General features: G+C 45.7%; 1 protein-coding gene across 7 annotated transcripts in view; it reads left to right on the top strand.

Annotated features, from left to right (window-relative positions):
* The window catches only part of DUS3L (dihydrouridine synthase 3 like), a 57,954-nt gene that overhangs the window by 4,363 nt on the left and 39,450 nt on the right, over nucleotides 1-14,141 (top strand). For all 7 annotated transcript variants that reach the window (XM_029588831.1, XM_029588829.1, XM_029588830.1 and 4 more), the window contains exons 3-4: nucleotides 2,398-2,695; nucleotides 12,299-12,943. In XM_029588831.1, the coding sequence (XP_029444691.1) occupies nucleotides 2,398-2,695; nucleotides 12,299-12,943 (943 nt within the window). The remainder of the gene's footprint in view (nucleotides 1-2,397; nucleotides 2,696-12,298; nucleotides 12,944-14,141) is intronic.

Raw genomic sequence — 14,141 nt, 5'->3', positions numbered from 1 at the left:
AGTGATGTCACCACTGCAGGCGCAGCCAGAGATGCAAGTGTCCCTTCCCTCCTACCCCTGTTCCTCAACTTAGGCTTCAAGGACCCCAACCCCACCCCCTGACTGGGCCAGGAAGTCTGTCCACCCCTGTTGTAAAAGGATTGATAGATATGATGATCTATTGATGTTATTTGTGAAGCTGGGTAGGAAAGGATTGGAGCTGGGTGGGGAGGGGGCAGGAAGAAGTCTAATGTTCATTGTATTAGACTATGGAAATTTATTTCCTGCTATTCTGTTTAATGTAAACCGGTATGATTTACATCAGATGTAAGAATGTCGGTATATAAAAATTAAAAATAAATAATAAATAAATAATGCGAAAGTTCCTCAATTCTTCAGTTGCAGGAGATATCCTAGTACTTGGGTATCGATGCTTTCGTACAAGTCTGGCCAGAAGACAAGCTGCTGTATGCCTTTCCCCCCATGGCCCATGTTCAGCAGAATAGTTTGAAAGATCGAAGGCCACAGGGGGATGTTGCTCCTGGTGGCACCGGATTGGCCCGGAAGACTGTGGTATGCAGATCTGCGAAACCTCCTGATAGAATTCCCCCCTTCGTCTTCTGCTGCACATGAATCTGTTGCAGCAGGGGCCTGTCCTTCATGAAGATCCGATTTGGTTTTGTCTTGCGGCATGGCCCTTGCTGAAGCGTGTATATTCTTCTGTGGTGATTGCCACCTTGTTATGAGCACACAAGTTTTTCACTTTCTTAACCTATGTGTGGGTTTGGTGAGTGTTTGAGGCTTGGTGTGAAGATCGAGGGGTTTTTCTTCATTCATTTAAGATTCTGCTCATTTTGGAATTTCTGCTGGATGGCTTAAATAAAGGGTTGGTCCTTAATTCTTTGAAGGTACAGGTAGTGGCTATTGCCTATTTCAGGGGCCAGGGAAATGGTGAATCCTTATTGTCTCATCCTGATGTGGCCCATATTTGAAGGGAGTGAAACATCATCTTCCTCCCTTGCGGTTACTCGTTCCTTTATGGAGTCTTAACTTGGTGTTGGATATCTTGGCGGGCCCTGCGTTTTGACCACTGCATAGCCTTTCCTTAGTTAGTGACCTTGAAAAAGGTGTTTCTGGTGGCGATTTGTTCTGTGCGTCGAATTTCCGAGCTGCAAGCCTTGTCTTGCCGGGAGTCGTTCCTTCGGGTGACTCCAGGTGCGATACAGCTGCATACTGTTCCTTTTTCTTGCCTAAAGATCTCAGATTTTCACTTGAATCAGTCTATTTCCTTGCCATCCTTGGATAAGGAAAGAGATGCAGAAGAATATCGCCTGTTGTCTCTTGGTTGTCAAGAGACATGTTGTGAGGTATCTGGAGGTTTCTAAACCTCTCTGAAAGATGGATCGCCTGTTTGTCCTTCATGGTGGAGGAAAACAGGGTGAACCAGCTCCGTGGGTTACAATAGCTCGCTGGATTAAGGAGGTGGTCACAGCGACTTATGAGGATGCTGAAAAACCATTGCCTATTCAGCTTAGGGCTCATTCCACTAGGGCTCAGGCAGTGTCATGTGTCTCTCGACATTTGCCGAGCTGCGATGTGGTCCTCCTCATACACCTTTTCCAGGTATTATGGTCTTGATGTGTAGGCCAGTGAGGATGCAGCCTTTGCATGTGCGGTATTGACTGGACCGCGGGCAGCCTCCCACCCTATTCGGGAGTAGCTTGGGAGCCTCCCACTGGTCCTGAATTCATCTATCCACATGCTAGGAAATGAGAAATTTACTACTTACCTGATAATTTCCTTTTCCTTAAGGTGGATAAATGGATTTAGTTTCCCGCTCTTGACTACCGAATGATTGTGTGATGGTGGTCCTATGTGGCTATGTGTTTCATGGGATTACTAGTAAGCATTCATCCACTCCCTAGACTAGTTCTTGCCTGAGTTCAATGTTTCTTGTTGGTTGAGTACAGAAATGGTTGTCTATTTTTAATCAAGTTTTTATTAGTCTGTCCATAGTTGCTTTTGAAGCGAATACTGGTAGGCTGATGTCACTGCAGGACTATATATATACTGTAGCATCATTGTGCTCCGTCTTCATCTGCTGGTAGAGGTGCATAACCCACTGGTCCTGAATCCATCTATCCACCTTAAGGAAAAAAGGAAATTATCAGGTAGGTAGTAATTTCTCATTATGACATATGCTGGACTCTTGTTGGGACAAGATGTGCCAAATACATGCAGTGCTTTTATTTCCTATATTACTAGTCACTGGCAGTACTGTATTTATTTTATTTCATAAAATATATAGCCCACACTAGTTCAAAGTTCATAGAGGAGTACAGCATTACATTCATAAAAAAAATCATGACCTAGAGGGAGAAACAAGATAGCTGAGACATGTTTCTTTCTCTTGTATAGGTACCTAACAACAAAAGAAGAGTTTCACACCTTTATCGATGCAGAAGGCAAAGAGATGAAGAAAGAAGCTACAGGTGATCTGGCAGACTGTGAGGATGATGGAGATTCCAGTGACGTGAGCGAGCCAGAGACGAAAAAAAAGAAACTGGAGGATGGGAATGTAGAAAGTCACTTGGAAACCCAAAACAGTGAGGACATCAAAGAAAAGAAAAAGAGAGCAAGAGGGCAAAATAAAAGGAGACCTTTCATGAAATCAGCACTCTGTGATGGGAAGAGGTTGTGTCCCTCCATAACCCAGGTACACACTGCGAGGTTCAGTAAAACATCAGTGGGAAGGAGAGGCAAGTGATATAGCCACAAACCATGTGTTTGGAAGAAGACTAGTTTAAAACCTGTGATCTGCATGGAAATAAAATATTTTTCACACTACAACAGCAATATTTAGATATAGGACAAAGCCCTAGGCAGTAGCCGTCAGTTATAACTGCTGTAAGTCATCTCTCCACACCTGGACCACTAGAACTCAAAATAGGAGGAAAGATAAAAACTGAAATGGCTACAGCATCATTGTTAGTGTTCTTGCCAGTAGAAGTGGTCTGAAAAATATTTTATTTCCATGCCTCACTTCACAACATCTCACCTTACCACCCTTTTGCCTTATTCTGCCTGAAAAGGAAAGGGGGAAGCAACGAAAGCAGTCCTTACCTGAGTCACTGTTTTTTGTCCAGCAACTGCCCTGACCTTCAGTACAAAAATAGAAACAAACTTTGTGAAAATGTATTCCTTTGCTCAGAAATCTGGGCCTTGGAGCTCAGTTGCCTTATAGCCTGTGCTCGTGCATTCACATTCTGCTTTATTATTCACATGCTGGATTGACACATTCATCCAGTGCTAAAACACTTGAGGCTAGTGCAGGGCAAATTAGAAATTGTGCTAATACGATAGATGACACTAGATGTTTCCTGTGGAGAAAATGAACACTCACAGAACAGAAAACAGAACAATTTCAGAATTTACAGTGTGTTTTATAAGCATTGTTATATAGAGCACATTCTCTCTGGACTCAATACTGCTTGTGTTCATACTAGGTTAACATTAATCCTGGAACAGTTGGAGTTTTCACCTCTGGGTTAATTATTCCAGGAGTAATTACAATAATGCTTGATTATTTGTATATGAATGGAGTTCTGGAACCAACTCAAAGATTGTCTGAACTGAAACAAAAACTTTCATATTTAAGCCTAAAGTAAGAATTTAAGAAGTTTCTTACTGGGTCAGATCGAATGTCCTTCAAGCCCAGCATCCTGTTTCTAATTGTGGCCAGTCCAGGATATAGTACCTGCCAAGTACCTAAACATTAAATAAATCCCATGCTATTAATGCCGGTAAAAAGCTGTCTTTACCACATTCGCTGGCAATGAACTTCAGAGCTCAATTATGCATTGAGTAAAGTATTTTCTTCAATTTGTTTTAAATGTACTACTTGCTAACTTCAAGTCCTCTCATGATTTTATAGACCTCTATCATATCCCCCCCCCCCCCTTCCCCAGCCATCTCTTCCCCAATCTGAACAGTCTTAACCTCTTTAGGCTTTCCTCATAATGTCATAATGCCTCTGTATCGCTCCATGGTGAGACTGCACCTTGAATACTGTGTACAATTCTGGTCGCCGCATCTCAAGATATAATTGCGATGGAGAAGGTACAGAGAAGGGCTACCAAAATGATAAGGGGAATGGAACAGCTCCCCTATGAGGAAAGACTAAAGAGGTTAGGACTTTTCAGCTTGGAAGAGACGGCTGAGGGGGGATATGATAGAGGTGTTTAAAATCATGAGAGGTCTAGAACGAGTAGATGTGAATCTGTTATTTACTCTTTCGGATAATAGAAAGACTAGGGGGCACTCCATGAAGTTAGCATGGGGCACATTTAAAACTAATCGGAGAAAGTTCTTTTTTACTCAACGCACAATTAAACTCTGGAATTTGTTGCCAGAGGATGTGGTTAGTGCAGTTAGTATAGCTGTGTTTAAAAAAGGATTGGATAAGTTCTTGGAGGAGAAGTCCATTACCTGCTATTAAGTTCACTTAGAGAATAGCCACTGCCATTAGCAATGGTTACATGGAATAGACTTAGTTTTTGGGTACTTGCCAGGTTCTTATGGCCTGGATTGGCCACTGTTGGAAACAGGATGCTGGGCTTGATGGACCCTTGGTCTGACCCAGTATGGCATGTTCTTATAGGGAAGCTGTTCCATACCCTTTATCATTTTGGTCGCCCTTCTTTGTACCTTTTCCAATGCAACTATATCTTTCTTGCGATGCGGTGACTATCTAAAAGTGGAAATGGAACAGGGAGTTGAGCTAGATTAACTATTCTAGACTGAGTGCTGCAGTGTCTCATCCAGGAGTAGAAGGTGTGTATGTGAATCTAGTGTTAAAGATGTGAGCATATGTAGAAAAAGTATAGGAACGCCAATTGTACACTCAAAGAAAGATGCTAAAGGGGGGCTATGGTAGGTTTTGATAAAGTACAAGAAGATAGTACTTTAATAGAAACGTTTTTTGTTTTTTTTAAAGCCCAAGAACAAAGAGGCATGGAATGAATTTGGAGGGAGGGAGACTCTTGAGGAAATCTGAGGAATTTCCTAGCGTGTAGCCAGATGGACTCAGGACCAATGGATATTGTGCTCTCCTGATAGATGGGAGACGGAGTCAGATTTCAAAGCTGACATCAGCCAACATATACCTGTGCAGCGTGCTTAGCTCTCCATAGCAGATGCAGACACTATCCCAAACAAGAATAGTGTTACATTTACAGCAAGAAAGAAAATTTACCTTAAGAAGCGAGCCCTGCTTCTGCGGTGACACCTAACTGTCCCTCCCCCAGTTGAGACTTTCCTGAGGTCGATTCTCGATATCCCTCAGAGGCCAGCCTTGGGCCGATGGCCGAATCCTGGCGTGGACTTAGCCCCTAGGGTGGCTGAAAGGCAGCGGGTGCAAATTCGAGCGCGGCAGTGAAGGTATTTCCCTCTCTCCCTGCAGCTGGAGACCGCCCGGCAGACAATTGGTAAGCGCCGAGACCAGGTAAGATAGAAACCTTTACTTCTAAGTCTCTGGTCTCCAAGACTCAAACAGCCGTACCGTCCTTCCTCCGACAAGATTTAAATTGGGTTGGGCAGGCCCCAATTCGGTGCGAGGGTCCACACACATGGACACCCTCCGGGGGGGATTGCCATCTTGCCTTCGGAGTCGTTGGCGCCATTTTCCCCCTCCGATCGACAGTACGCGCGGGGCAGGCCGGAGGCCCAAAGTGCCTAACTTAAGCGCTTAACTACGGTTTGAGCGCACAGCGACATGCACATCTGAGTTGTGCGCACAACTAGGCCGCGAGCACAAACTCTGTTGCCCATGTGCACAACTTGTGCGCAACCAACGCTCACAACTATAAGCGCATCCACATGCATAACTCCACGCACGGGCGAGTTCCTAAGCCCTACATGTGCACAAATAATGGCACCGCCATCCAAGAAAGCCAAGGGACCCTTCCTTTGCCCAGCCTTCCACTTAAGAGTTGCACAGCCTGGATTGGAATCCCTCCTGTGCCAACAGTGCGAACAGAACCAGGGAGAACCAAATCAAGACCCTCTACAGCCAGGAGAGGGATCTGGTACCATGGATGATGGCATCCCGGACCTAAGTATCTCCAACTCGGCGCCCCCACAGGAAAGTTCCTCTGGGGCTACCACTACAACCCCTCCTGGAATCAACATGGATCCAGGAACCTTCTCCTGGGTGGAATTTTTCAGAAGGCTGCAAACCTTTGTCCAGGCACGACCAGCCCCTGCTGTCCACCTGACTCAAGCTCAGCCGGAAGCACAAGTACTCCCCAGCACCTCCCAGGCGTCTCGAGACATGCCTCTCCTAACCAAGAACCCCTCTAATTGGGATCCAGATACCTCAGAGGACGAAACAGACTCCCTGGAAGAAGAAATTTCCCCAGGGATGAAGCCATAACGGATCAACCCCTGTGTCCCAGACTATGAAGACACTGGGTCTTCCAGGCATGGAGTCCACAGTGGAACCGAAGAATAATCCTATGCTGGTGTACCTCCGTAAGGCCTCAAGCTTTTTCCCTATGTTGGAGCCCATTAAGGAACTGATTGACCTAGAATGGAATGCTCCAGAGACCACTCTCAAAGGGGGAAGGGCTCTAGAAGCCCTTCCCCTTTGAGAGTGTTTTTTGTACTTTGAACTCTCCTATCTGTGTATATAGTTGGTTTACTCATATTGATTTATATTTATATCTAGTTTTCACCCCCCTGTTTAATGTACTCTATTGGTTATACGTAAGGGCCCTGCCCAAAAGTTAATCTTGTTCCGCTGTTATATGTAAGGGCTCCGCCCAAAAGTTTTTGTTTTTTGTAAACCGATGCGATGTGTCAACGGATGTCGGTATAAAAGAGACCTTAAATAAATAAATAAATAAAATAGAAGCCCTATACCCGCTGGAACCTACGGCTAAGGAACTTCTACGTTTCCCCAAAGTGGATGCTATGATCTGTGCAGTCTCAAAATGCACTACGATCCCAGTGGAGGGGGGAGCGGCACTGAAGGACGCCCAGGATAGAAGGCTGAAAGTCATCCTGGAACCCAGATCCTCTCTAAATACTACACAAGCATCAGTACTTTCATAATAGCTTAACTAGCACTAGCACGGACTTTTAGGTCTTAGTTTCTTAACTTACTACCCTTTTTAAGCCTTCTTTCCAGCTGTTCTAAGCCTCCAAGTTTTGCAGTCCTTGTTAAATGTAACTTTGTTTCTCCTGATTATAATAAGTTGTTTATGTTTACTGTTTATGTCCCTGTTCGATGTAAACCGACCTGATAAGGTATTTAACTTTGAAGGTCGGTATAGAAAAATGCTAAATAAATCCTTAAGCAGTCCTTTGATGTATTAGCAATGATGCTACAAATTGCTTCCTGCTGAGCTTTAATGGCATGTTCCTGTTTGATCCTCGCCAGAGACGCAACCACGCCCGGAGAAGCAATGGAGCTTGTGGTCTCCTTCCTCACCGATGCTACCGCAGACCTTGTACGCACCTCATCCAGGGGTGTCGCCGCCGCAATGGTGGCAAGAAGACAATTATGGCTCCGGAATTGGTTGGCTGACGCAACTTCCAAAGCGAACCTCACAAACATGCCTTTTAAAGGATCCCTGCTGTTCAGGAGCGAACTGGAGAAATTAGCCAACAAATGGGGTGAATCCCCAGTACCCCGATTACCTGAAGACAGGAACAAAAGAACATATCAGCGCTCCTCCCCCAGAAGAACCAAGCGCAGAGGATCGCAGCTCTTTAAACCTTACAAGAATACACAGTCCCAAGCACCTCGTCCTTCAGGAAGGTCTCAGTCCTTTCGGAACAGGCACATTAAGAGAGGAGCAAGCTCAGGGCTGAACCCCACAATGAGAAGACACAGACCTATCCACAGGAAGAAGACATAGAGGGGCAGACTTACCCTATTCTACGAAAGATGGATCAAGAGAATTTATTTATTATTTTTATATACCGACATTCGATCTGAGCTATCACATCTGTTTTCATTCAGGTACTGTAGGTATTTCCCTATCCCCAGAGGGCTTACAATCTAAGTTTTGTACCTGAGGCAATGGAGGGTAAAGTGACTTGCCCAAGGTCACAAGGAGTGACAGCAGGACTTGAACCCTGCTCTAACCACTAGGCTATTCCTCCTCTTTTTTAATTTCGGACAAGTGGGTCCTAACTATCATTCGAGAGGGGTACTCTCTCTGGAATTCCAAAGCATCCCCCCAGACAAATTTATGAGATCGCCATGTCACTCCCACTCTAGGAGACTGGCAGTGGAAACCACACACTAGCAAGACTACTCAGCCTGAAGGCAATAGCTCCAGTGCCCATGCTTCAACAAAATACTGGCCAGTATTCCATCTATTTTATCGTTCCCAAGAAAGAAGGAACATTCTGGCATATCCTGGACCTAAAGACCATCAACCGTTACCTGAAGGTTCCACACTTCTGCATGGAAACCCTACGCTCCGTTATAATGGCGGTACAACCAGGAGAATTTTTAACCTCCCTGGACCTATCCGAAGCTTACCTTCCCATCCTGGTCCATCAACATCACCAGTGCTTCCTGCAATTTGCGATACTGGGCCATCATTATCAATTCAGGGCCTTACCCTTTGGACTAGCTACCGCCCCCAGAACCTTCACCAAAATCATGGTGGTAGTGGCAGCAGCACCGAGGAAAGGAGGAGTCCTGGTACATCTTTACTTGGATGATTGGCTGAACAGGGCAAAGTCTCCAGAGGAGAGTCGCCATGTGACCACCAGAGTCAAGAATCTACTACAAGAACTCGGGTGGGTCGTGAACACAGCCAAGAGTTGTTGACAGCCCTCCCAGTCACTAGAATACCTGGGAGTCTGGTTCGATACCAAACAGAACAAGGTCTACCTTCCCCCCTCCATGAAGAAGGAAGCTAATGGAGCAATTACAAAAGCTGTTGACCTCGATCCGTCCCAAAGTACGGGACTACCTTCAAGTCCTCTGCCTCATGACATCAACTCTGGAAATTGTTTCGTTGGCAAGGGCCCATATGCGGCCACTACAACGTTCCCTACTATCATGATGGAATCCAGTGTCCCAGAACTATTCAATTCGCCTCCAGCTTCTGACAGAGGTTCGGGAGCAGCTTCAATGGTGGCTACAGGAAGAACACCTAAGCAGAGGTGTAAACACATCTGCTCCAAAGTGGATCCTACTCACCACGGATGCAAGCCTGCGAGGGTGGGAAGCCCACTGTCAGGAACTGACGACCCAGGGACTATGGAACAAGGAAGAGGCAAGATGGCACATAAACCGCCTGGAAGCGCGAGCGGTCAGACTAGCCTGCCTACGATTCAGCCACGGACTCCGAGGTGAGTCCGTCAGTCAATGTAATGACCGTTGCTTACATCAACCGATAGGGAGGAACCAAGAGTCAGCAGTGTCTCTAGAAATAGACCCTCTCATGGAGTGGGTGGAAATAAATCTACAAGGGATCTCTGCCTCCCACACCGCAGGAAAAGACAATATCTCAGCAGAGAGAACCTAGACCCGGGGGAATGGTCGCTGGCAGACACAGCCTTCCAGCTGATAGTAAATCGATGGGGTCTCCCAGCCATGGACCTACTAGCAACTTGTCACAATGCCCGGGTCACCAGACTTTTTAGCCGCAGATGAGAATCACAATATCAGGGAATTGCTGCTCTCATCCAGACCTGGCCGGAGGAAAGCCTCCAGTATTCCTTCCCACCTGGCCACTACTGGGCAAGGTCATCCACAAGATAGAACACCACAGGGGACTAGTCCTACCAGTCGCCCCAGATTGGCCAAGAAGACCATGGTACGCGGACATGTGAAGACTATTGGTGGGGAATCCTCTGCATCTACCGCCATGCAGGGACCAATCTCCCACGAAGACCCGGCTCTATTCTCTCTTATGGTATGGCTCTTGAGAGGACTAGCCTAAAGAAACGTGGCTACTCGAAAGCCATGATTGACATCCTGCTTCGGGCACGCAAGTTCTCCACATCTGTCTTACATACTGATCTGGAGAGTATTCGAAGCTCCCGAGAGTATGTCTCCTCCCAAGGACAGCCAAGATTCCTACAGGATGGTATGCAGAAGGGGTTGTCCCTCAACTCCCAAGTTGCAGCACTGGCCTGTTTCAGGTTCGACGTAGTTGGTATCAGACTATCAACTCATTCTGATGTGTCTCGTTCCCTGAAAGGGGTCAAACAACTCAGACCACCACCAAGGTGAGCAGTGCTTCTATGAAACCTCAACCTAGTACTAGACTTCCTAGCAGGGGAGTCCTTCAGACCGACAAGTGCCCTGTCTCTATGTCTCTTGACCTTAAAGACAGCATTCTTGATCGCAATAGGCTCAGCCCGGCGCATCTCCAAACTTCAAGCACTATGCTGTCGGGAACCGTTCCTTAGGTTCACCCCGGGCACCATACAGCTGTGTTACAGTACCATCCTTCCTTCCAAAAGTGGTTTCCCAGTTCCATATGAACCAGACCATATCCTTACCCTCACCAGATGAGCACAGATATTCGAAGACTCTCAACTCCTTTGCCACCGGAATGTCGGCAGAATCCTAGTCCGATACCTGAAGAGATCAGAATCCTTGCGCAAAACTGACCACCTGTTTGTTCTTCAAAGCGGGAAGAAACAAGGGGAAGCGGCATTGCGGGCCACCATAGCCCGCTGGATCAAAGAAGTTATTAATGCTGCCTACATAGAGGCAGGAAAACCATTACCTCTACAGGTCAATGTGCATTCTACAAGGGCCCAGGCAGTGTCCTGGGCTGAAATCAGGCTGCTTTTGCCAGCTGAGATCTGTTGGGTGGCAACATGGTCCTCCCTACACACCTTCTCCAGGTTCTACTGCCTAGATATTCAGGAAAGGAAGGACACAGCCTTCGCAAGAGCAGCACTAAGTGGGCCACGGGCAGCCTCCCACCCTATAGGGGAGTAGCGTTTGTACATCTCATTGGTCCTGAGTCTATCTGGCTACACTCTAGGAAATGGAGAAATTGCTTACCTGATAATTTCGTTTTCCTTAGTGTAGACAGACTCAGCATCCCGCCCACGGCTGCTCCAGAAATAGAGAACCTCGGATATCAAATCTCGAGACTGAACAAGTACAGGTAAGCCACAGCCTACCTCTAATCCAAGACACCTGCGGTTACCCAGGGGTCTGCGTTTATTGTTTCAGTGCATTGGTGGTCTCCAGTTCCAGACCACCAATGCACTGGAGACCACCAATGCATATATATATATGGGAGACCACCAGTCTCCTATATATATAGATCAGTTGAACCAGTTCAAAGTTAATCAAGTATTAAGCAACATATATCCACACTGGCTTTTCGAAGACAATGCTGAAGAGCTAAGCATGCTGCACGGGTATATGTAGGCTGACGTCAGCTTTGAAATCTGACTCTGTCTCCAACTGCTATCAGGAGCACATTATACCCATTGGTCCTGAGTCCATCTGTCTACACTAAGGAAAATGAAATTATCAGGTAAGTAATTTCTCCAATGCTACATTGAGAAGGTGATTGATGCCTGAAGTAGCCAACCAACAGAAACTAAAACGGGGACTGAATTTGAGGTGTGCTCTGGGGTGGTGACAAGGGTAAAGGGAAGAGCTGATTGGAGACTGAGTAGGGTCTCAGTTAGGCCACTGCATCTAGGCAGGTTTGGTTGACCAAGGGGTCTTGATCTATCAACAAGTACTTTCTTCCCTTCTCCACCCTTCAGCCTCTTCCCTTACCCCCTCTTAAGGCAACATTTCTAATTTTGTCAGAACTTTTTCCAGGTATAAAGTTTACCATCTGCATGTAGGCATGTATCTTACCCTCTGCGCAAATGTCTGCCTCATCTGCATCTCATTGACATTGGCCATTAATATGCTCACTAAACCCTACATTTGTGGCTGACATGGACATTTTAGTCCATTGGCCCATAGTCGGTCTCAAATTTCAGACTTGTGCTAATTCCACAATTTTTCTCTGTTTCCATGAAACTAGTATATGTGCATATAATTTGCCGTGTTTTAATTTAAAAATTGGATGGAAGGAAAGACTGACATATGGACTAATTCTCTTTTTAAAACAATGTATTCCTATTTTGAGGGGTTATAACCGGAAACACTGCTTTGTGCAAATAAGCTGTAGTAATCTCACTGTGGCTTCTCATTCTTGACTTTAACATGTGGTTTCCAAATGCAAGAATCATCTGAAGGCTAGAATGGTGTTGGTACAATGGTATGTGTCTTAGAAATAATTTAACTTTTTTTTTTTTTTGTAAGGAATCTGCCAGCAAGTGCTTCTTCGGAGAGAAGTGTAAATTTTTGCACGACGTTCACAAATACATGGCAGAGAAACCAGCCGACCTGGGAGAGAAATGCCACTTGTTTGACGTGTTCGGGAAATGCATCTATGGCGTCACCTGCCGCTTTGCCAGAGGACACTTGGGTGAGGATTATCGAAATATAGTTAACGAGGAGCTGGTAAAGCAGTGGGAGGGCAAAGGAGTGGTGAAGAACTGCCTGAACAAAGACCTGCAGCAGCGTTTACGCAAGAGGAAAGTCCCCTTTGAAAAATCAGATCACTTTTTGAAGCAGCTGAACAAATCGAACAAGGCAGGGACCAAGAAGAGTACATGGCAGGACCCTCAGGTTAAGCGGGTGCAAGGGAACAAGGCAGACGGCTGTGATCGGGCACCTGAGGTAGGTCAGGAAGCCGCCACCGTGGACTGCGCTGTGGGGTTACGGTGCATGCAGGGCTCCGCAGCAGAGCATCCTTCACCTTCAGAGGTACCAGGAGGAGATCTCGGGGACGCGAGTCAAGAGATTGCTTGCCAGGTGGATGTGGAGAAGGAAACTCCTGTCAGGACAATTGGACCACTAACAGATGAAGATGTTATAAAACTCAGATCTTCTGAGAAGAAAAAAGTAAGCTGCTTACTTGTGACTTTATACATCATCTGCTGTAAAATGAGCCACAAAGTCTTTGAACCTTTCATTGAGGTCCTCAAGGATTATTAATCTAGGGATCTGTTTACTAAAGCATTACCATCTTTTAACACTGTGTTACCCCTTGGCTGGTAATGTGCGGCCGTTCCCTCCAGTCCTCTCCCCTTTCAAGATACTAAAAGGCCAATTGCATCCCCACCAGTGAAACTCCCTACCTCTCTTCTCCAAAGGCCCCAAGAGTATCTGGTCATCTGCTGTCCTTTTCTTCTATGGAGCCAGGATGGCCTGGGGATCTATCCTGTCTCAAATAGGCTCTTTTCTACATTGGATGGGGGTAAAACGAGAGTGAGTGGACCTGGTGGGAGGGAGAATCTTTGTGGCAGGGAGACCCCTACATCTTTGGGATGGGGAAGTCCGGGGCAGGGAGCCCTTTCAGAAATCTGGGTGAGTGGGTCATGGCTGAGACATCAGCAGGTGTGTTAACCTGCTGATGCTGTTAGCAAAAGTTAAATCTCAAGTAGTTAACATTTTTTTGAGTTTATCAACTCATAGGGTTTAATGTGATTTGTGTTAATCCATTTTAATATGATCTCATTTCTATGTATTTGCATGCAACACAACTTATTAATATTTTTTCTGTGTTAAGGGGACTTTTTTTTTTTTTTTTACATTAATAACACAAGCATATGCTTTACCATTAATGGCATTTTATTGCATATTAGATGCCAAAATAGGTGTTCCATGTGTAAGGAATTTTAATGCGCACTAGTAAACTGAGTTCGTGGGTAATAATTGTATCAGTAATAATTAAACATGTATCTTGGCCTGTCTAATTTTCAGTTTTAGTTTCAGAAGCTGCTTATGCGTTATGGAAGCAGAGAGTGGCACTTGGTGTGTGGAAAGCATTAAAACCTGGCTTTCTCGGGCCAGCTTGTTGGCCCAGCAGCAAGTGTCGAGCACTCCCATACAGATGACCTAGGTTTGATCCCCTGCTCGGGTTATGTATTCCTTGGGTTGGCTGGGGATAATGCAGAGGCAGTATTCACAGCCAACTGAGAGCTCAGTTTTCACAAGGTCATAGCAAATCACAAAGCCACTGTCAAATTGCATCATTAGCAATGTAAGAGAGCCCTAAACTTCACACATGTAATGTAGGAAAACACGCAGATACTTTTTA

Source organism: Rhinatrema bivittatum, chromosome 2 (assembly GCF_901001135.1).
Source record: "Rhinatrema bivittatum chromosome 2, aRhiBiv1.1, whole genome shotgun sequence".
Taxonomy (NCBI): Eukaryota; Metazoa; Chordata; class Amphibia; order Gymnophiona; family Rhinatrematidae; genus Rhinatrema; species Rhinatrema bivittatum.
The sequence above is the reverse complement of the archived record's forward strand: the minus strand, read 5'-3'. Positions and strand labels throughout refer to the sequence as shown.